Below are 23,068 nucleotides of genomic sequence, written 5' to 3' on the forward strand. Positions count from 1 at the left end.
AATGTGTGTATGGAAAACGACGTAATTTTTCGACGGAAAACAGCAATCCAAACAAGGCAGTACCTGTCAAATTAAGGAACTTGAAAATTATACTACGGATTGCAACTAAAATGTAATCGAAATAGACAGTCCCATGTTTTCCAGTAATAACGTTTGTTTGCTATTGCTTCTGCACCAGAGACATTTCTGCATGACCAACCATTCTCTTAAAACCAGGGTTTCCCTCCTTTATTTGTTACATTTCACTACTTTTCCTCCACGAAATTCTCTTTCATTCACAAATTCCTCCTCCCCTCTTATAATATTATTAGTGTCTGCAACCCCAAGAGTTCGAAAAGGGGAAAAAAAAAAAAAAAGGGGGGAAGCATATACTACTAGATAAGTAGATCAAAATTTTTTTTGTAGTATAGAAAAAGCTGAAAACTCTCTCTTTCTCTGTCACCTCCGGCTTTCCTTACTTCTTTTCGATCGATGATTACGCCGTTGATGGAGCCCTTTTAAAATGCATCGCTAGATGGCTGAAATCAACGTGCAAACTCATTTCTAAAGAAAAAAAAATCGATCTGGAAACCTTACAAGGAAATAGATCTGTAGAAGTAGGAAATGGAGGTGCAGAGAATACAAGAATTGTTATTGCTGTGCACAAGATTGCAAAGTAATCGTGTTTCCCTTGTGGGTGGGAACCACACCGCTGCCAGATTTTGCACCCGCTAAGTTGCACTGGTTCTGCCCGTTAACCCTCATCTCTTTTCCTGTTTTTAGATTAACTACAAGCATTCTCTTTTTGTTCGATTAGTATACTGTTTTTTATACCTTGACTTTTTTCTTCACAAGACCTCTCAAAATTTTTTGATTGTATTGCGAGTTTTTCTTTGCTCCTTGCATAGAAAGAAAGAATCCCTTCGGCCGAGACCATTCGATCCCTGGCTAGCTAATACCATGAGGCACATGACCATGGATAATGTGCTTCATGGCACTCAACCCAAACGGCACAATCACAAAGTGAAAAACCTCTACACGGATGCCCTTAAATTCCATGGCGATTTACACTTTGTAGTTGTCAGGCTACCAAGTTCTTGGGTTTTGAAAGTCATCACCAGGGCTTTGTTTTTGGCTTTTGTCATCGTTTCACTCCCTTGGCTTAACACCGCAATTGGAGATCTTACGTCGAAGTTGAACAATGGAGCCAGGGTTTCATCTGTTGCTGATCAGATAGCTGTAGATGATCCCAATGACGCCGTAGGGACGCTATCCGTGTTGTTTCATGATTTGGCGAACGAAGGCCTTCTCAAAATGGGCGACCGAGCCCTCATTATCAGCAATGGTGACGATCATGAAGCAGCTATATTCAACACTCAAGCCATCAGCGACTACAACATGGACGTGGTTTCCTGCTCGGACGTGGAGCGACAGAGTTTGATCCCCAATCAGACGTATGATTTAGTGTTCGTCCGTGATTTCCATGCAGCTTCAGAATTGATTGAACGGATTATCAAGAAAGATGGGACGGTAACTGTCCAGCTCAGTGACAATCCTGCGGTTTCATTCTCAAAGCCATCAAATTACAAGATTGTTTACCTGAGGAGATTTAATTCCACCATCATTGCGATGCGAAAATTGATCAAGATTCAGGTGGTGCCTGCGGGCAAACATTCAGCAGCAGCAAGGAGACGATTGCTCGGGCTTAACACGGAAGTAAAGAAGAAAGCCCTTAACAATCTCGAAGACGTGTTACTCGAACCGCCAAGAGCCGCGTCAGGGAAATCAAACAGCTATCGAAAGCGAACTAGATTCTTACCAGACTTGATTGGTGACTCCCTCGAGAGCTACTCGCGCAGAGTGTTCATCGACGTCGGTTTGCCTGACAAAAACGACGACTCATCAGGTGATGTTAGCTGGTTTAAAAAGAACTATCCTACTAAGAACACCGAGTTTGAGGTGTACAAGATTGAGACCGTGAATGAAGGACCATCAAGAGAAGAGGTAGCTCAAATCGGGATGTCTGATTGGCTAAGGAAGAATCTGAAAGGGAATGAATATGTTGTGATGAAGGCGGAGGCTGAAGTGGTGGAGGAATTGGTAAGGAGCAAAGCTATAAAGTTAGTGGATGAATTGTTCTTGGAGTGTAAGCATAGAGGTATAAAGAAAAGTGTCAAAAGAAGTAGGAGAGCCTATTGGGAATGCTTGGCTTTGTATGGATCGTTGAGAGATGAGGGTATTGCAGTGCACCAGTGGTGGGGTTGATTAATTAATTACAACAGGCAATTACAAGAAAAAAAAAAATAGAAAGAGAGAGAGAGAGAGAGAGAGGAGCTAGCATGCATGCACTTTCAGGCAGAGAAGATCACTTCATGGATGAGCATGGCAAAATGATTCGGTATTCTCATTGATTTCTTGAATTAGTATCTGTCTGCGTTCATTGTACTACTAGTTTTGGATTGAATTCAATATTTATAGCAGTTTTGGCATATTGTGGTATTATGGGGTGGGGTGGGGTGGAAGGAGAAGACTAGATAGACAGATGGGGAGAGTACGTACGTTATTCTTTGGTTATTGTGGAGACACAATATATATATATATATATATATATATATATATATGGTTTAATCATATATCTGTTTCCTTGTGTCTTTCTTTAATGAATCTATAATACCTTTCTTCTTATGTAATTATGGAGACGTTCAATTACAGTTTTTGTTATAATAACATTTGGTTGATAATAAAATGGTGGTAGTGAATCAGTATACCTTTTGAGTTTAACAGATCGACAGCCAAGAAAACCTCATATGGTATCTATCTAGTAATATTGGAAATGCATTTGCGACATGATGAACTTAATTAAACTTCTTGATCTACTTAAGTTTGGGTATACATTCACATGGAAAAGAAAGACCCCATATGAATTTACCTCATTATTTTTTGATTGAAAATGAGTTAATTTCATGATAACACAAGAATTTCAACACCAGCAAGCTGATAGCATTCAAGGTTTTTTTTTTTTTTTTTTTTTTTTCTAGTACTTGCTGAAGATTTTTATTTTGTAAGATTAATATTTTCAAACTAACTTGAGGTTAAATCCATGAACTTTGGAGTTGTTCTGCAAATTCTTTGAGATGACTCTTTGATTTGCTCTTTTTTTTTTTTTTTTTTTTGGAGAATTGGCGAGTTTTATATAATAAAATAAGAATTTACACTCAAATCATCAAATTTTTTCTCTTATCTTCTTCTACAATTCTAAGAAGATCGGGAGGAAAATTTGACTCAAAAATAACTTTATCGACCCTATTGAGATCACTAGCCATAAAGTCAGCAACTTGATTACGTTGGCAATATACAAAATATATAGTCAGCTCCTTAAAGCATGAGATTAAATCCTTTATATCAGAATATGCAACTAGACTCTTTGATTTGCTTTGTTTTGGTAAAACTAGAAAAGTTGATAGGTATATTCATTGGTTTTAAGAAGAGGACATAGATTTCACACCAAACATGCTTTTTTACAAGATTTCTATCTAAAAATAATAATAACTTAACATGAATAATATAGCCAACAAAAAAAAAAAAAAAGAGAATTTGGCTCATACAAATACAAGTACATGTGGCCAACAATTCTTTTTCTGGTCACTTTTTAAATGTTCTTTGTTCTTCCGAACAATTAATTTAACAACCAATCTTTGTTGTTCCTATGGAGAATTTCTCTTTTCTTTTCCTAGCAATCCAAATACACCCTCTTCCCAAAGAAAATACTTCTTTTAAAAATAAAAATAAAAAGCTATAGGATTATAATGACATTGGTTTGAACTAGCTCTTTTGATAACCCAATATACCAATATTCCTCTTAAACAAAATTCATATGCGAATTAGAAATCAACACATCTTATTAAAATAAAGGATACAATTTTTAAAAAAAATTAAAACAAAGGATATAATTATCTACCGTTTGTGGGAAAAAATTTAAAACAAAGGATACAAATGTGAAAACTATAGAAGTTACTTGGGATTCAATATTTTGACTTGCAGGATTTTCTACTGCATATAAGAAAAATATATGAATAATTCATAATACAAACTCTTTAGCTAGCTAGCCCAAACTGAATTATTTAGAATTTTTTTTTTAAATTGAGATGTATGAATACACATAGTTAGTTGCTTGATAACCAGAAATAAGCAATTTATTGATTTCAATCTACAGTAAATGAGCGTAACTAAAGTTAATAAACATGAATTCTTTTTTTTTTTTTTTTTTAAGATTTCAATTCTTCCTCATAAAAACATTGAGCAATATGCTGTTATGAAATGTTAAAGACTGAGAATATGAACTGAATAAGTATCCTAATAGTGATATACATTATTCTCCAGATGCAAATAAAATGAGAAAGATAATTTGATTGAGATAATTTGAAGCAAAATAATTTATTTCACAAATCCCAATCACCTTTTTATCTCACATACATCACATCACAAAAAATGCTACCGTAATTATCTCAATCTCATTGGGTAATGCTTTTTATCCCTAAATCTCATTGACTAAACTAATCACTCATATTATTCAACAACAGATTCACAAAATATTCAGATGTTTACGAATAAAATAAGATAGTTAATTTACTTGTAATTATGTTATGATACATTCTAACGTCTTCTATATATCTTAGTAAATATTTCATCTTTCCCTTCTCTATCTCTTAAATTCCGTTTCTCCTCTATTAAAAAAATATATAAAAAGAAAACTTTCAAAATTTTTTAAAAAAAAGCTTCCCCTATAGATCTTAGTAAATACTCCATAATAATGATCGTTATATTCTTAAATTAAGTAAATAGATTAAAAAAGGAAACAAATCTATATATATCAGTAAATGCTCAGTTATTATGATGTTATTTTCTTAAATTAAGTAAGTAGCTACCTTATTTTCTAACCAAAAAAAAAAAAAAAAAGGCACGTTGTATTTACATATTTAACCTTTCTGATAAAATTTCAAAAGAACAAAATATTAACCGGGTTGAAACTTGAAACCGCACAAGACTCTCGGGTGGTTGCATTAAATTTAGAACTAAGGCGGGCCTATATTTATGAGCACGAACTCGCATGCTGCCCAGCTGAGGCCCAAAAGCCCTAACTCCTTGACTCTAACGCCACGCCACGCCACCACCACCAACAGTGTCTCCACCACCTCCTCCTCCGTTCGGACTCCGCCCCCTTTTTCCACACACTCTGTCTTCGCCTCTTCCTCCGGCATCATCACTCTGCCGCTCCTCGAGAGGAATCCACGGCAGCTTGAGGTTTCTTCCGCGCAATTGGAATCTACCTTCCTCTAAAACTGACTAATTATTCCTCTTGCCTAGTAAGTTTTGCTTGTGGCAGTGGTTAATAGCACTTCTACAATTTCTTAAGATATCTTTTTGTGATAGATTAGCTATGTGAATGCATTTATACAGGTTTTTTCCCTAGGTTTTAGTGTTTTTCCTTTTCTGGCAATTTTAGAAGGAAATTTGGGAATTAAATGGAAATTGTTGGTTGTAGTTGACTAGATTTTCTTGAAGACAATGATTCGTCTTGAATTTTTTGATTTGTTGGTATAATCATGGATGATTAATTGAAAATACTTTCCCCTAATCTCTTTTGCCTTTTATTTTATTTTAATTTTTTTTGGCAATATAGTTTAATATTGTACTCTTTGCTCCTAAAATCAAAACTGATCACCATTCTAGGTGCATGCTTAAGATGATTATTGGCAGCTTCCGTAAGAGTTTTAAGAGACTTCCTGAGCTGAAATTTTTGTTGGTTAAGTTCTGGAAACTAAAAGGATAGCTGCTGTACTGAAACATTGTAAGGTTGTCTGGATGTAAAATTTGTTTTTTGGTTTCTTATGGTTGGTTGGATGGTTGGTGGTCCAAACGTGCATTACTTACTTGGAGTCTTCTAGGGCTTGAGGTGGAGATTTGACTTTGAATAGCATTTAGAAGGTCAAATTGAATTTGCTTTCTGTATGATATGTAAGGAAAAGGTGCATAAAAGAGCTAGATGAATATAAAGCTAATTCAGCAGGAAGAAGAAAGGTAGAGAGAGAGAGAGAGAAGGTTAAAAAAAAGTAATGATGTAATGAAAAAGACGCCTTTTTTTTTGTTCTGTCAGGCTACTCGGTTTGGAGTGGGGTTTGAGGAGTAATTCTTAAAACGAATATACTGAAAAGAGATGACGAATGTTTTTATGTTAGCAGTAATAGCATGATAAGGAGAACGAAGTATAAGATGATGGTGGAATAGAAAAGATAAAATAAGATAATGCAGTGGGTGCAGGAAATCTTTGTTTGTTTCTCTTAAGGAAAAAATAAAAAGGATACCCAACCTAAAACAATGATGAACAAGGAGGAGGCAGAAATTTTGACGCTAAAAGATCATAGAAACTAAAAAGTAAGAAAGAACATTAGACACATCTCATTTGCTTTTGCTAATTGGTCCTTTATTCTGCAAGCATGCGCTTTCTTTAGTTCTTGGCTGTAAGAAGAAGTGCAGCACATGCGTTTGTTAGGGTTCGTGGCTAACTGTGACTCTTTCTGTAGTTTTCTTTAGTTTATGTGCATAACTTTTTTATTGCATGGTGATACTTTTTTTTTTCTGAATTTTGAAATGAAATGGCCATGGAAATCTGGACTTCAGTGCTTTCTTATCTTCCATACCTTTGTTTACTCATGTATGACGTGCAAATAATCCTTCATTTCCTTTGACTAATAATTGTGGAGTATTTAATCAAAGGTTTTACTTGGCCAATGAATTTTAATAGAATTACTGTCTAATAACTTGTAGCAGGTAAACGGTTTTACAAAACCGTCTGTCCTGCTGCGTGCAGCTAGGCATTTCTTTTAGATTATAAGTGAGAGGTGGGATCCCCCATTTCTATAACAGACTTTGCACGATTTACAATTTGTTTGCTTTGCAAGAGCTAGCATGGAAAATCAATTCAATGGGCTAATTAGTATTTTTTGATTGTTTGGAAGGATCAGAAATTGTTGTTCTTTTATATATTGTTTAACTACCTTTGACTACTTTGAAGTAGATTAATTTCTCTTCTTTGTCTTTGGAATCTATTTTTTTTTCCCAAACATCCCAATGATAATTTTCTTGAGGTACTTCATGTGGGTTTTATGTAACAATTGGTAAATTCTTAAAGATTTCAGACCCTCTTGATAAATATTTCTTCTCCCCCTAGTGAAATTTATGCAGTTATCTTACATTTGTTTGCCTACCAGATTTTTAGTGAATAGTTGGTGGACATGTAAAAGGTCTCACTGGCGGACCAAATTTTCAACATTTTCTGTTCTTGATGCAATCTTTTAGGAATGCTGAGGGTTATGTTTGTAACTTGTTGCAGTTTATATTCTTGCTGGCTTGCTGCTTAGTCTTCTACTTATTGGCATTTAGGTCAGCTGCTTGATCTTTATGGGGGAAACCTAGTGGTTAGTATGTATTCAAAGCGTTCTTCTCAAGATGATGGTCCTGATTCTAAGCCAGTTCGCACAAGTGATAGGCTTCGCAGAAGGCCAAAATTGTACGGTCGGCCATATTTGTACTATACTCCAACCATTATTCGTCCTAAGAGAAGGAAGACAAAAACAAAGACAGCTTCTCAGATTGCAAAGATGCTACGCCCTGGAAATCGCCCAGTACACACATCAAATGCAGATGTATGTGTTTTTCTGTGTTTCTGGTGTAGTATCATGATCCACATCAATTATATGTGTTAAAATTTTCCCTTTCTATGGATCAGCAGTCTATCAGACAATGTCAACTTAGAAGGAAAAAGCAAATTGACCTTGTATCCTCCTTTGCTATTGAATGCCTTAGCTCGTAATGTGCTATCTTTGCCTCAGAGAGCTTAATTTGTATGATTTACATGTCTTTCTTAATTCTTGAACTATTTTGAAAGAAAGGGGAAGATGTCGACCTCTGGCAAAGATTGGAAAGTGCATTTCTCCATTTAATATTTCTTGTTTCTTTCATTTTTTTTTTTATTTTCATGCATCTTTTCTTTTCTTTGGTTGTGTCTGTGTCAGTTCTCTCATGTTGGTTGATAAAGTTCTCTATCTTATTTAGTTTGTTATGATTTTCTTAAGTTCCTGGGCCAACTTCTGTAGGTTTTTATTGCGATAGAATTTTCCAAATAGTATTGTGCCTACATTTTTTGATGCAAGCTTATCAATTATATTTAGTTATGTAAAAGGAAAAATATCAGAATTCTGAATGAAATCTTGCCTGATGTTGGCTACAAGTTAATATTATAGGGTCCATATGAATTAGGAATTTTTTCGGGGTGTTTTTTCAAAAACTCTACTACAGCATCATATGTCAAAAAATTTACTGTAGCATTGTATATTGGGGCGTTTTTAAAAATTTTTTAGGGTATTTTTGAAATATTTAAAAATTTTCCCTCCTTCCCTCCACCACCACCTGCCACCCTTTTCCTTCTCTTCCACCTTCTCTCCATCCTTCCCCAGCACCACCTCCCCACTCCTTCCTCCTCTCCCCCTTCCTCCCTCCTCCCTCCTCCTCTCCGCCTCTTCCTGCCCTCCCGCCTCCTTTCCCCCTTTCACTCCACTTCCTTCCCTGCTCCATGGTGACCAGATCTGGTTGCCAGGGAGCAGGGGAGGGGGTGGGACAAAAGGGGGGAGGGGGAGAGGAGGGCTGGAAGAGGGTGGAGAGGAGGAGGAGGGAGCAGGAGAGGGAGGAGGAGGGAGGGGAAGAGGAGGGGAGGGAGGGAGGTGGCAACAGGTGGAGGAAGAAGAATGGGGTGGAGGAAGAGGAAGGGTTGTTGATTTTTTTATTTTTTTGAGATGTGTGGGAGTGTGTTTGAAGATGTTACTGTAGACTTGTATTTGGAACACAAAGTTCTTGGCAAAAACACTAAACAGAGCTATATATTTAAGAAAATAAAAAAGAAAGCAAAACAGGTGTTTAACATAATGACTCGAGTTTTCAGATTCTTTTTGACAGCAGATATGTTAGTTTGTAATAGTTTTACAAGTTAGATTAGGAAACCAACCTCTTCCTTTCAATTACTTGACCTATCTATACACCTGAATGATTATTAATGGGAGTACAGCTAAATAATTATAGTTGATGAAGACATTCAAATCTGTTTTCAGTTATTTCATTTGTCTGAAGTTGATGGAATGCTCTTCATCATGCTATTACAGTCAGTTGTGAGCAACCTTCGGCGCTCTACTAGAAAGAGGAGGGTTTCCGTAAATCTAGAAGATTACACCAACAGCTCTGGCACAGAGGATAATGACCTGATGGTTAGTTTCTGTCCTATCCTGTTATGCGGTTCTTTTAGATGGTATTTGTGGGATAGTTAGCTTCTTTTTGCATTTAGTTTTTCTGGTTTGCTGGAAAATCTTAGGAATCTTCCTTCACTTTCGTGCATTTTGTCCTACAAATTATGTAGCATTTTGCTGGAAAAGAATAAGGTACACAGAGAGTAGAAGTAAATTCATCTTTGATCAGCAATGTTGCACCTCACTTTTGCACATAACCTTCCCTTTATTCAGACAAAGCCAGCTCTGGCTTGATGGTTTTAAAGCCTCTAATTTTCCGACAATACGAGACTAGATGATTTTGTGTGTATACTTTTCCAGAGTCCCAAGTATCGAAGTCCCAAGTTCCGGAGTTCTAGAAACCATATTGATCGTGAGAATGGAAGTCAAGACGAATTAGTGCCTCGCCGTGAAGGATTGAGACCTCGTCGGGAAGGACTACGACCTCGTCATGCAAGAAGAGTTGCGAGGGCACGATTAGATTTGGAGTCTGACGATGATGAAGATATGTCTGATGAAAACGTTGCAGGCGATGAACAAGAGAATGGAAATGATATAGAGGGTAATGAAGCTGATGATGGTGAGGGTGAGGATGATGGTGGTGGTGAAGGTGATGGGGAAGATGAGGGTGAAGATGAAGGGGAGGATGATGGCGATGATGAAGAGGGTGAGGAACAGGAAGGTAGAAGACGATACGATCTTCGTAATCGTGCAGAAGTTCGTAGGCTCTCCATTGAGGAGGGAAAACAAAGGCCAAGATCCCCCCGGAGGGTGCTTCAGCAAGGAATGGGGACCAAGGTTAGCAGGGATGTAAGAAGGGGTGGGTCTCGAGTTCATAAGCGGCATCGCATAACCAGAGCTGAAGACTCTGATGATTCCCTTCTTGTAGATGAGTTGGATCAAGGTCCTCCTATTCCTTGGGGAAGAGGTGGGAACAGATCTGGACCACCTTGGCTTTTTGGGGGCCTAGACATGCATGGGGCAGCAGCATGGGGTTTGAATGTTGCTGCTTCTGGGTGGGGACATCAAAATGAATCTCTTGCTAGTTTAACTTCTGGTGTTCAAACTGCTGGGCCAAGTTCAAAGGGTGGTGCTGATATTCAACCTTTACAAGTTGATGAGAGTGTAAGTTTTGAGGACATAGGTGGACTTTCTGAATATATTGATGCTTTAAAAGAAATGGTGTTTTTCCCTTTGCTCTATCCTGATTTCTTTGCAAGTTACAACATCACTCCTCCAAGAGGAGTCTTGTTATGTGGTCCTCCTGGAACCGGGAAAACACTGATTGCCAGAGCATTAGCTTGTGCTGCGTCAAAGGCTGGGCAGAAAGTCAGCTTTTACATGCGAAAAGGTGCTGATGTGCTCAGCAAATGGGTTGGGGAAGCTGAAAGACAATTGAAACTTTTATTTGAAGAAGCTCAAAAGAATCAACCTTCTATCATTTTCTTTGATGAGATAGACGGTCTTGCTCCTGTTAGGTCTAGCAAACAGGAGCAAATTCATAATTCCATAGTGTCAACATTGCTTGCTTTGATGGATGGTCTTGATTCCAGGGGTCAGGTAGTTTTGATTGGAGCAACAAACAGGGTCGATGCTATTGATGGAGCTTTGCGTCGGCCTGGAAGATTTGACCGTGAATTTAATTTTCCATTGCCTGGTTGTGAGGCACGTGCTGAGATTTTGGACATCCACACCCGAAAGTGGAAGCATCCTCCTTCAAAGGAGCTAAAGTTGGAGCTTGCAGCTAGTTGTGTTGGATATTGTGGGGCTGACTTAAAGGCCTTGTGCACTGAAGCCGCTATTCGTGCTTTCCGTGAAAAATATCCTCAAGTTTACACTAGTGATGACAAGTTCTTAATAGATGTTGACTCAGTAAAGGTTGAGAAATATCATTTTGTAGAAGCCATGTCAACTATCACTCCAGCAGCTCACAGAGGCTCCATTGTGCATTCTCGGCCATTGTCTTCGGTTGTTGCACCGTGTCTTTTAGGAGGGCTCCAAAAAGTCATGACTATTATCTCAGATATCTTCCCTGCTCTTGCAGTTTCATCAGAAGTGACCAAGGTTTCCATGCTTTCGTACGGTTCTGTAATTCCTCTTGTCTACAGGCCCCGACTTCTATTACATGGTCATGAAGGTGTTGGGATGGTAATTACTCTGAGTTTCACATTAGTACCTCTTGTTTATTTAGAGAAACTGCAAACTAAGTGTACTTACTGGTTTAGTTTTGCAGGACCACCTAGGACCAGCAGTATTGCATGAACTGGAAAAGTTTCCTGTTCATTCGCTTGGACTTCCCTCACTTCTTTCTGATCCTGGTGCAAAAACACCAGAGGAGGCACTTGTTCACATCTTTGGTGAAGCAAGGAGAACAACACCATCAATTCTCTATCTACCGCAGTTCCATCTGTGGTGGGAAAATGTCGGTGCTTTTTTATTCAAAACTTGTACTGGTATATGATTCTGGCTAGCCAATCTTTCATAGGTGCAAATATTTATGTAACCTGAAATATTCTATTCAGGCACATGAACAACTTAGAGCTGTTCTGATAACACTGTTGGAAGAACTGCCCTCAGACTTACCCATTTTGTTGTTTGGAACTACCTTGATGTCACTCGATGAGCTTGGTGGAGATTCTATTAAAGTATTTCCTCATCACAATGTGTAAGTTTTTGAAACTCTTTTTTTTAGCTCTCTCTCTCTCTCTCTTTCTCGACAATTACATATTTGGCTCTCCTCATTGTTGGGATTTGCTTGATATAAACTTGAATATCCAATATACTGTTACCAGCCTGTAAGTTTCACCTCTGTTCTTTTCTTACATGAGGTTTGCTTTTTTCGCTAATCTGCTTCCAGCTTTCAATTTTGTAATAGTGGCCATGTCACGATCTTCTTTATGCATTATGAATTTTTAATTAGATGCTTCTATGTAATAAAAAGTTTTTATTTGAAAAGCTGTGCATTATACATTTAATACAGTTTACAGCTTCGCTATGGAATCATTGTATTTGTATAGCAATTTCTCTGTTGCCAAAATCTTATACAATGTTCCTGTTGATTTTGCTATTCTTACCTCAGGACCTGATTTCCTTACCAAATAAATTGTGAATTCATTCTGTTTTCTTGGACACAGCCTGCATTTAAGTGGACCATCCACTGAAGATAGATCTCTGTTTTTCGACCGCCTGATTAAAGCTGCCTTGTCAATCCAATTGGAGGATGTGGCGAATAAATCCCGTAGATCTGAGTCCCTTCCTGAACTTGCAAAGGCACCAAAAGTGGCTACTGGACCAAAGGCCTCTGAGTTAAAGGCCAAAGCAGAAACGCAGGGACATGCTCTTCGCCGACTACGGATGTGTCTACGTGATATCTGTAACAGGTGTGTGGGAATGGTTCTTTTCTGTTGAATTTATGAGTTACTTTTTTCTTAGTGTTTTTGAATAATGTTTTTCTACTTTTATGTGACCTTTAGTTGCTGTCATTTTTGGTTGAAGTTGCTTGTGATGTGATTAGAATAATAATCTACTTTTGGCACTGCATGTATCACAATGAAGTCACCTGCACTAATTTTGGTGCAGAATTCTGTATGATAAGCGTTTTAGTGCCTTGCATTATCCGGTTATGGATGAGGATGCACCAAACTATCGTTCAATCATCCAGAACCCAATGGACATGGCAACATTGCTGCAGCGTGTGGACAGTGGAAAGTACATAACTTGTAAAGCATTTTTGGAGGATTTCGACCTCATTTTGACCAATGCCAAGGTAGAAACTTGTTAAACAAATTTTTCTTTGTCGTTTGTGTACATACTGTTGGTTTGGATTTTTTATGTGGATTACTAAATTCAATTTCTTTAAGCAGGAATTTAGATGCATAACTGGTTTCTGCGTAAAAACCAAACTTGTCCATTCTTTATTGTGGCGTTTTGAAAAACTTATCTTTGTTAAGGAGGGTAAATATTACATTTCATCTAAACATTTTGGAACTTTTCGATTTCTCATACAAATTGCTATCAATTTTATCTCCCCCTGATATTGCTATACATTGGATTTATCTATAAGAACTAAACTCTTATCAATATATTGACCATAGTAGCCTTTTAACTTGTTCAAATGCTTGAAATACTTAGATAATCCTTCTGGAGTTATTGATTCTTAGTTGTATATTTAAAAAAACTGGTTTTAGGGATATGCCATGATTTGGCTTCATAGCTGTTGGCAAGTTAACCTTTTTGATCAAATCCAAATCCTGTTGATGTTATAGAGGTGGACCGACATGGATAATTGGACCAACTTGTAGTACTTAGATGCCTAATAGTAAATTTGGAGGACAAAATGAGATTCTCTTCATAAAGTTCAGAGATAAAGATCAAGACTTACATAATTGTGAGGCATTACTTGTGTGCAAATGGCAGAACCCTTTAAATCTGTATGTTCTTTTTGCTGAATTGACTCTTTTTGCTCTTTCTAGTTTTGCAGTATCTTAGAATGCTATTGTAAGGTACAGAAACTATTGTTTTGACCTATAAGTTCTGCTAAAGTTACCGTCTGGGAAAATGGCCGATCAAGCTTGTCATAAGGCCCATTGTTGGCTTTCATATTTTTGGCTTTATGCTGAGAAAAGAGCTCACTATGGGGAAGCAATCGCAGGAGAAACTTTTCAAAACAACTTTTTGCATGGTGGATGACCTACTGCATGTTGATTTCTAGTTTATTATTTCATTCTGTCCAGACCTTGTTCTAGTTAACTAACCAGCGAGGGAGTAGCTGCCTGCTTAATTATTGGGTTTACCTGGAATTAAGAAACCCTAGATTTTGGATTTCAGAAAGCAGAGTCTGTCGCATTAAGTGCAATAGTAAGTGTGTTTTTGGGTGAGGCAGCAATAAGATGTGTTTCCTTACTTGATGCAGAAGTACAATGGAGATGATTACAATGGGGCCAGGATCGTCAGCCGAGCTTATGAACTTCGAGATGCAGTATGTTGGATGTCTTCTTTTTTTTTTTTAACCTCTTTGAGAGCTTTAGTTCCTCAAATTTGTTCTAAAATGTATTTGGTTTTTAGGTGCATGGGATGCTATCTCAAATGGATCCCGCACTGGTTTCATTCTGTGAGAAAATTGCTGACGAGGGTGGTCCATTGCCCATACCTGATGATTTTGTGGACTCTGCTTTGCCTCAAACTCCTGTTGTACAGATGAGTACTATGACTAGAGCAAGTGCTCGCCTTAGAAACGTGCAGCCTGACGTTAATCTAGATCAGAGCTATGAAGCACTGAAAAAACCAAAGAAACATGTTGAATCTGCACAAATAGGTATGGATCACATCTCTTAATATCATCAAAATCACTAGGATCATCACTTTGAGGTTAAATGAGCTAGTATTTCTCATTGTTTTAGGGTTCTTTTTGCTTGTTTTTTCTTGTGTTCAAGTTATATGTTTGCATGGTATTATATAGCAGTGATTATGGGCTTGGATTCAAAATAAGGCGCTCAGTTTACTGCATGGTTAGTTGCTAGGGATCTGCCAAATCTTGATTTCTTCATCAAGGAACGAGATAATGTGCTTGTACTTATGTTCAGCATGTGCTTGTGTGTAAGTATATTGTGTGAATATTTTAGCATGATACCTTCTGGAACTCTGATAGATTGTAGTTAGAAGAAAAGATAAATTGCAAATTGCAATCAACCTGGCAAAAGGGCTTTCAGCCTTTCCCTTGAATGCCATTGGAAAATGAATATAGATACCTTTAACTTCTTTGACGGGAGGGTTTGATACTTTATAATCCAAAGTATTTGTAATTCCTGGATTTTGTCATTCATGTGGAATTTATTAATCTTTCAGGGGGAGGGGGCTTGATATATTAATTACATAATGTTGTCAAACATCATTTGAGTATAGAAGAACCATGTTATGTTTTGATATTGAAATGTTCACATCAGTTTTTTTTCTGTCTGCCTGTCTATCCTCTCATTGTCCTCTTCCCTCCTCCCTCCCCCTCTCGTATTCATATTTATTTGGCTATTTGTTTGGTCAACAGTGCAAGGATACGGCCATTCTTTGCCTGTTATTATGTATCTGCGATGAAGTTACTGTTAATCAGTTACCAAGCCATGTCTAGCAAGTTGAAGGAGAAAATTCGAGTTTAGCTATGTATAAGATATTTTGGTTCCTTTCTTTATTTGTATGCTGTTAGTATTTTTTCTGGGTAGGTTGTATGCTGTTAATATTACAATTTAACTTATTCTCCTTTTGTTCTTGAGGAATCTGTGGTTAATAGACAACATGGATGTTGGATATGTGGGAATCTATTTTCCAAAGATATGTTTGTCTAGCAGAGTATTCTACAACTGTCAAGTGTCGACTACTGATGTGGTCCAATTAGAAACAAGGGCTACTTGAAAACTTGTACCAAATCCGTAATTTGAGCATAAAAGTTACCTGGACATCCTAAAAGCGTCACAATTGTGACAAACATCACAAAAGAAGTCACTTTGGATGTGCTGCTGCCTGATGTGATTGGTGATGTGGTAGGGGCAGATTAGTACTATCTTGTCACCAATTAGTTTTCAAAATCTTTTTACTGAGCCTCTCTGCGGGTCATATATTTCATTTTTACTGTACTAGTATTTGGTGAATGTTGCAAATCCTTCTACCTTTTCTTAACTTTGGACCTTCTATGATGTTGGCTTTGGTGGCAGAGGAGGGTCCTCTAGATCCAGGAGTACCAAAGTCATCTGAAGAATATGAAGCTGATAGCTTGGATCAGCAAAGGCCAGACAACCAAAGGCCAGACAACCTGGTGACGGATGGCACTCAGCATGAAAGTTCGGATCTTACCAATGGGTGCACTTCCCAGCAAGATGTTCCAATGTTAGATGGAGAATTATCCGATAAAGTTGAGACCATTAAGCAGCTTTTTATAGATCGTACAAAAGCCTGTGGCATTCCACAGCTCGAAAGATTATATACTCGGGTCATGAAGGGTGTTTTTGAAACAAAAAATGGTGTAGACGGTGAAGATCTTCAGTCTTCAATTTTGAGGTTTTTGATGAAGTTTGCCGAGGATGAGTCAAATTTTTAATGTAACTCATTTTTCAGTAGGAATCAATTCTTTTTTCCTTTCATGAGCTTGGCTTGAAAATTAGGCCTAGTAAATGAATAATGTTTAGGAAATTTTCCCTAGTGATACAATTCTTGCTGCCTCTCTAACAGACAGCAAACGGCTGCAAAAGCTCGGGCATAGAGTGTCTGGTGGACATTGTTCCTACGAAGCTTTGTGTGAGTTCGAAGCTCAGGCGTTCGACAAATAGGTGAATAGGAGGAGGTCAAGGGTTCAATTCTTGGGAGAATCTTTAACCTCTCACCTTGCCCACTTAATTGTGGCTCAAAGAGGCTCTTGGTACTACCAAGACATTTATGTCTTGTCTTGGTGCGGGTAGGAGGTCAAGGATTTAATTCTTGGGAGAATGCTTGACCTCTCACCTTGCCACTTAATTGTGACTTTCTTCGACGGAAAAATCCTGTCGATTTTTTTCCTTCTTAGATTAAGTTAGAGTAGATTATACAAATATTATCGTTGTGGCCAAAAAAACAAAAAAGAATCAGGAGTCAACTATTAGAGTCTCAAATCAAAATGTACTACCACTTTGAATGGTAATCCATGTACCAATACAATTGCTATTTAATCAAACCAAGCATACAGGACATAATCAAGTTACAAAGCAGAAAAGGTCCAGATAAAAAAATGCAAGAGTCTAAAATCACCACCGGGCTGCCAATGCTGAGAAGACTAGGGTCTACTTAATTAATTACAGAGTTCACGAGCAATTCCCAGGCGAGAGTTGGCTGTGTCAAACAAAATCCGAAGATTCTGCTGCTGCAAATTGGCAATGACATTCAATACGGAATTCACATTATTTGGAGCGGCTGCCATTGCCAAACAAGCCAAGGAACCTGAACTGCTGTGTATCAAACTATTCTCCAGCGGCAAAACCAAATCCAATCCCTGAAAATGGAACGTAACAGGGGGCGCTACGTCTTCATTTGTAGCCGCAAAACACGTATCAAATGCACCCAAGGAACTAAATGGGCCTTTCACCTGGTTCCTAAACTCATCCCTCAATGCGGTATAAATGGGTAGGATGAATCGGGTTATAACCGTGCCCGAGTCAATTATGGTACCCGCTCCTGTGGCTGGGTCGAATGCCAGGAGCTCCGGAGCAATGGGTATCCGGACCTTACCCACAGTAATACCCGTCAGGTTGACATAGTACAAGGAGGACCGGCGCGGGTTCTTGAGGAGCGGGGTGGTTCTGATGCTCTTGGGCTGGCCCACCGGCCCAAGTTTGAGTGATCCAGAAAAGTAGTATGACCGGAAGCTGGGCAAGCAGTACGAGAACACCCCGGAATATAGTGAGCCGGATTGAGAGAGCAAGGACAAGGAGCCTCGGCCCAAACCCAACAGACCTTGGGGCGGTATTGACCCACCGGAGACTGCAGTTATGCATCCGAAAGCATAATTCGGAACCACATCGGGCCCAAACGTCAGAGAATCATGCGACAGCGTAGCGGAAAACGACGAATCTCCGCCGTAGGACTGGTTGAATAAGCAAGCACCGGCACCGGTGGTCGGGCAAGAGAGTCCGCGGACTTGAGTACATTCCGGCAAGGAACAGTCGGAAGCCGCATAACTAGTGGAAGTGTTCGGAGAAAATACGGTAGAGGAGCAGCCTGTGCAGCCGCTGCATGGGACCCATGCAAGGTCATTGCTGGTGTCCAGCACCATGAACAGGAGCTGGGCAGGAGTCCCAATCTTGGCCCGGACGATATAGTTGCCAACGTTCAAGACATTTTGGCCGGAGGCAATGGGGATGGAGGTGGCTTTAGTAGCCTTCTTAGCTGTCACTAAACTTGACAAGTAAGCAACCCTTTGGGGGTCTTTGGAGGCCATGTTCAGAATTGTGTTGAGCCATGATGATGCGGCGGTAGGTGCAGGCGCCGGCTTAGTTTGAGGGGTGAAGGGGGAGCATTTGCCATAGATGTGAATGACTGAGAGGTCTGATTTTGAGGAAGCACAAGGATCATGAGATGCTCCAGCAGTAGTTGAGAAAAGGAGAAAAGTGAGGAACAATGCAGCGGTAGCTAAGTACTTCATGTTTTCGGCACTTAGCCTCAGCCACAGCTGAATGAAGGATAAGGGGAATGTTGATGACAGTGCACGAGAGAGAGCATGCAAGACGGACGAAAAGGGGAATCAATTTATAGGCGGGGGCGGGCAAGCATAAATGGTTGAGCAGAATAATACAGAAATGGTGGAATTCGTTGAATTACTGAAATACCCATTTTTTATTTTTCTTTTTCTTTTTTTCCCCTGGGAATGGGGGCAATTTTCTCATTGATATCAAGCACTAAACCGAGTAGGTAGGTGACGCGATTCGTTCTGCTCCACTCAACTATAAAATGCACAAACTTGGTTAATTAGGTTATTATCTTGCTTATCTCAATAGATTTCTCAAGTTAGTTATGAAACAATTCTTTTCTTTTCTTTTTGAAGTCTTGGCAGTGGCATAGCTACAATGTGTCATTAATTTGCCCTTTATGATTGAGTGTTATGGATGTGTAGTTTATCATTCTGAGAACAGGAGTGTATGGGAATGTAGATTCACATTTTTGTTTTTCAGTTTCTCGCGTCTTCTTTTGTTTTGTACAAGGTTACTTGTACAAAGAAACTAATGGCGACTTACTGATGGCCCAAAATTCATCAATTCATCAAGAACATCGTTATAGTAATTCTATATGCTTGGACCGCAGGAATGGAAATACGGGTCTTTTTCATCAAATCTGCAGAAGAAGGATGGGACAACATAGTCATTGAATTGTACTGTAAGCAAGTAGTAGTTGAGAGAACCTTGGAAGGATGTGTACAGTGGAAACATGATGCATGCACGGTAAACAGTAAAGCCATTGACTCATTTTACTTAGGCTTCATGTCTTGAATGCAAACTGCAAAGTTGCCGTTTTTGAAAGGGGGGAAAAGAAAAGAAAAGAAAAAGTTATGGTTATGCCATGCAATAGTAGGCCTAACAATGACAAAGCCGGGGGATAGTCTAACTGAACAGAGGTGATCATGAGAAGCTTCCACTTTTACTGCACATAACTACATGAATGGCAATAAACTGAACATCATATACATGGTTCCTTATCCGGTAACCTCTGAAACCAACAACCGTTGTGGCTGTTGTTGGCCAGGGGCTTTGTACCATGCCTGGCAAACCAGGGCTCGAAGCTAAGCTAGCTGCCAGGTTTGGGGGAAGGGAGGGATTAAGGGAGAGGGGAAGGTTAAAAAAAAAAAAAGAGAGAACTTTGAATTTATTTCACTGCCAACTTTCAAGTTCCTATGGCTCAAAGTGGAGGGACATTCTCATTTAGCTTTTCTTCTTTGGACAATGACAAGCATATTAATGTTGGGAAGAATAATTGGGCCAGTCCCTTTGTTTTTTTTGTTTTTTTTGGAAGGGGTCCTCTTCTTAAGGAATATGCTGAAAACCACTTGTGCGTACTGCTACAATATGTTATTTGGTGTAGCAATTTGATTTAAAACATTATGCTTCTTCTGTATGCCGACATAACAAATTTGAATGTCCGCAAGCAAAAAACCACGATCTACGAGTATTTTCAGGTTATAAGTTTTTGTTCTAAAGCTAATCACAAGGAAATATCAATGATCATGGTTCATTAATTGGTGTCACCGCCAAACTTCTGTCCCACTGAGACCATGGTTCTCCATCATGGGTCGCGGTCGCATCGCGGTTACGATTTTTCTACATCGATCATGGCATATTGGTTGAATATCGGATGATACACATATTATAGCATATGAAAGTTTTCAAAATTTTTGAAAAAATTATTAAAATTAAAAAATATCAAAAAAGATACAATTTAAAAAAATATCCGAGTTAACTCTGAGTTGAATATGATATATCGACCGATATCATGCATCACGGATTCGAATCGGTCAATATCAGCCAATTCAAAGCAAGTCATACCATATTCGCGATTCGAAAATCAGTATTGTACCAATCTCCTCCGTTCCGATTACGGCTCAGCCAATACGTATCGGTATTGCCCGATATTGCGAACCAGGGCTAGACAGAATAGTGTGAACAGCTTGCTGGAACAGGCAGCAAGATTGTTCTATCAAGCGTCTGTTGCCATAACAAAAGTAGGAGTAACAAACTGCAGTTACTTCAGACCAAATGGCATGCATGCAAGGCAATGCATAGCCACACATCAAAAGCTAAAAATTTAACTTTGGAAATATCAAAAACTTTCCTAGGAAAAGATGATCAGAATGTGTAAATAGCACTGGGGTCTGGAGATAACAGAAGAAACCAGTAATAGCCCGTGAACCCTTTCTGTTGTATGGAGTAGAATGAAGTATACGATCCTCCGGAGAGATAATTGAGAAAGCCTATGTCCATATCAACTTAGGCACGAGCCACGGTCGGTCACGGGCATTCATGTAAAGAAAGTCAAGAGTTCCAAAAAAAAAAAAATCATCTCAAGAACAAAGAAAATCCCTATCACTTTGTGGGTCACGTGCAATTATTACTGTACCACTTCAATACTCATAATCTAACTGCTAGTGCCTATTGACTTTCTTGTCTCCATTTGTATGGTTCCCTGATGAACGAGGATGGATGTATGGCCTATTACAGCCAAAATATACCAGCTGTGAGGGGCTTCGAAGTTCACTTGGAATGATACTGATCTACATTCTCTAATACAACACCCCTAAGGTATAGGAAATACTCCCCAAAACCCGACAATTGAAGAAAATAAAAAACACCAAGAACAAACTTGACTTGGATATAAGCTTTTCTTGAACATTATCCCCTTGTGCATCAGTCCAAAGAAAAAGGGATTGTTTTGCTGCCTTAGCTAGAACGAATAGCATTTAGCTTATCCATAATTGGTAGAGTGCTCTCGCCTGGATTAAGGTGAACAAGCAATTGTTTAACATTCAATAATTGCAGTTGCAACCATCTCTGTTCTGCTAATTTTTTTGTCTTTGGCTACCTTCTACCTCAAACAGTAATCACAGGTCTTGAATGACTTACATCTAGTTTGGTAATCACGCAAATCCTATACTAGTACCCTTAGAAACGAAATTCAGTATTACAAATAGGTGCGAAAGGAAATTTTCAACTACAAATGATGAACTTCCTTAGTAAAAATGTTAGCTGTTAAGAATTTTTTGACATTAATTGCTCTTCCAGCTAGCTCAATCATTTCTTTTATCTCTTATTTTTTGTGGGAGTGGAGTGTGGGGGTGGAAGCTGATAACAAACTTTTATCAAGTTTTAGAGTTCAGCTAGAAGAATTAGAGTAACTCAAAACTCTTTCATACAAACTACTTTAAACAAAAAAAATTCTGCAAGATTGAGGCTTGCCAATCATCATCCTCAATTAAACCTGGTTGGCACTTGTTTCAGAATCTGACTATATACCTAAAGTTAAATAGTTGAGACAAATACTGGGAAGTCGATTACAAGTGACTGCACCAGACTTGTATACCAAACCCTTTTGAAGCATGTCACAGCAGCAACGTCCCCAACACGTTGCAGCTATTTCTTGAAGTTCTTACTCTTTGCTAGCACACATTACTCACAGGAAAAAGGTATTCAAGCACGACCAAATTAGTAACCAATAATACAAGCAATAAGTGGGACTAGCACCCAGAAAAATGTAAAACAATTGAGAAAGAAAGACAAAACCTTTCGCCCTCAACTTATCAGTGATATATGGAGGGGTCCCATAGCATTCACGAGATGAAATCCCAGCATGCAGCTAATGTTCTCCAAAAGATTGTTCTGTGGCATGTCTCCTTATTCAGACGTCAAAATTGTGTCAGAATTCCTATTGGAAGAAACAACGCCTAATTAATTGACGTAACACTTCAAGCACAACGTGTATTGCAGGACAAGGATTCTTATTCTTTTTTGCTACACTTGGTTCCATAAGGTGTTCTACGAAGGAAAATTTTTTCTTCAGGGAAGGATTGTGGACCATTTTATCTGTTGCAATTGTGAAAATAGTCATTCGGATACATGAGAAGCAAGAGAAATAAAACCCAATGGATAGTTTGAAAATGTTTAACTTTCAATTCAATTTATTTTATACTGTAAAATATTACAATCATTTTTGTCATAGTGATGCCTCCACGCCACCAACCCCGCAGCCAAATCTAATTTACGAGATTTGCAGTAATATTCTTTTTGTTTTGTTGTTTAAGTGAATATTTATGATAATGCTTTTCTATTTGGTAAATTTATCTATATCCTTCACTCTGGCATCCCTTGTGGTAACTTAAAATTTCATGTATGTAATGCACCAGGATGTACACAAATCTGATGCCGAATTCTGAAGCTAGATTTTTTTTGGGGGGGGGGGGGGGGGGGGGGGGTTCTAAAAGTTGAAACAAGAGAAGAGAAGATTATGAAAGTATAAAAAGCCTATTGAAGTTAATTTACTGGAACAATTAATAGAGCAGGCTGAAACAGTAAGCATGTTACATGGATTATGGCAGTTTCCTGCTTCGCTGAAACATTCTTTATATCCTTTCAAATGTATGTAGAACTGCTAAAGAAACAACTGGGGTATGACATTCTTTAATGAGCTTGGGAAAAGGATGATGGATTCTACAGCTTGGATTTCCATTTATCAAAAGGGGCACACATAATAAAAGCTGAGCA

General features: G+C 38.5%; 2 protein-coding genes across 5 annotated transcripts; one reads left to right on the top strand and one right to left on the bottom strand.

Annotated features, from left to right (window-relative positions):
• The first annotated feature begins 5,058 nt into the window (after positions 1-5,058).
• Positions 5,059-16,438, top strand: LOC113714487 (ATPase family AAA domain-containing protein At1g05910-like). 4 transcript variants are annotated; one of them, XM_072069516.1, is made up of 11 exons: positions 5,059-5,342; positions 7,370-7,682; positions 9,141-9,293; positions 9,633-11,459; positions 11,545-11,733; positions 11,834-11,976; positions 12,446-12,691; positions 12,891-13,077; positions 14,224-14,289; positions 14,376-14,625; positions 16,013-16,438. In XM_072069516.1, the coding sequence occupies exons 2-11, from the start codon at positions 7,461-7,463 to the stop codon at positions 16,393-16,395; spliced, it is 3,666 nt and encodes a 1,221-aa protein (XP_071925617.1). In that variant the 5' UTR covers positions 5,059-5,342; positions 7,370-7,460; the 3' UTR covers positions 16,396-16,438. The 4 variants fall into 4 exon arrangements, with proteins under 4 accessions (XP_071925617.1, XP_071925618.1, XP_071925616.1 ...); XM_072069517.1 differs by having other exon boundaries at positions 5,059-5,280; positions 7,420-7,682; XM_072069515.1 differs by having other exon boundaries at positions 5,060-5,342; positions 7,420-7,682.
• Positions 16,439-16,929: 491 nt separating this feature from the next.
• LOC113714486 (aspartyl protease AED3-like) lies at positions 16,930-18,561 on the bottom strand. The gene has a single exon (XM_072069519.1). It carries the CDS (start codon positions 18,466-18,468, stop codon positions 17,119-17,121), a length of 1,350 nt encoding a protein of 449 aa, XP_071925620.1. The 5' UTR covers positions 18,469-18,561; the 3' UTR covers positions 16,930-17,118.
• Positions 18,562-23,068: the final 4,507 nt, after the last annotated feature.

The sequence above is a fragment of the Coffea arabica genome, chromosome 10c (genome assembly GCF_036785885.1).
Source record: "Coffea arabica cultivar ET-39 chromosome 10c, Coffea Arabica ET-39 HiFi, whole genome shotgun sequence".
NCBI classification, from domain to species: Eukaryota; Viridiplantae; Streptophyta; class Magnoliopsida; order Gentianales; family Rubiaceae; genus Coffea; species Coffea arabica.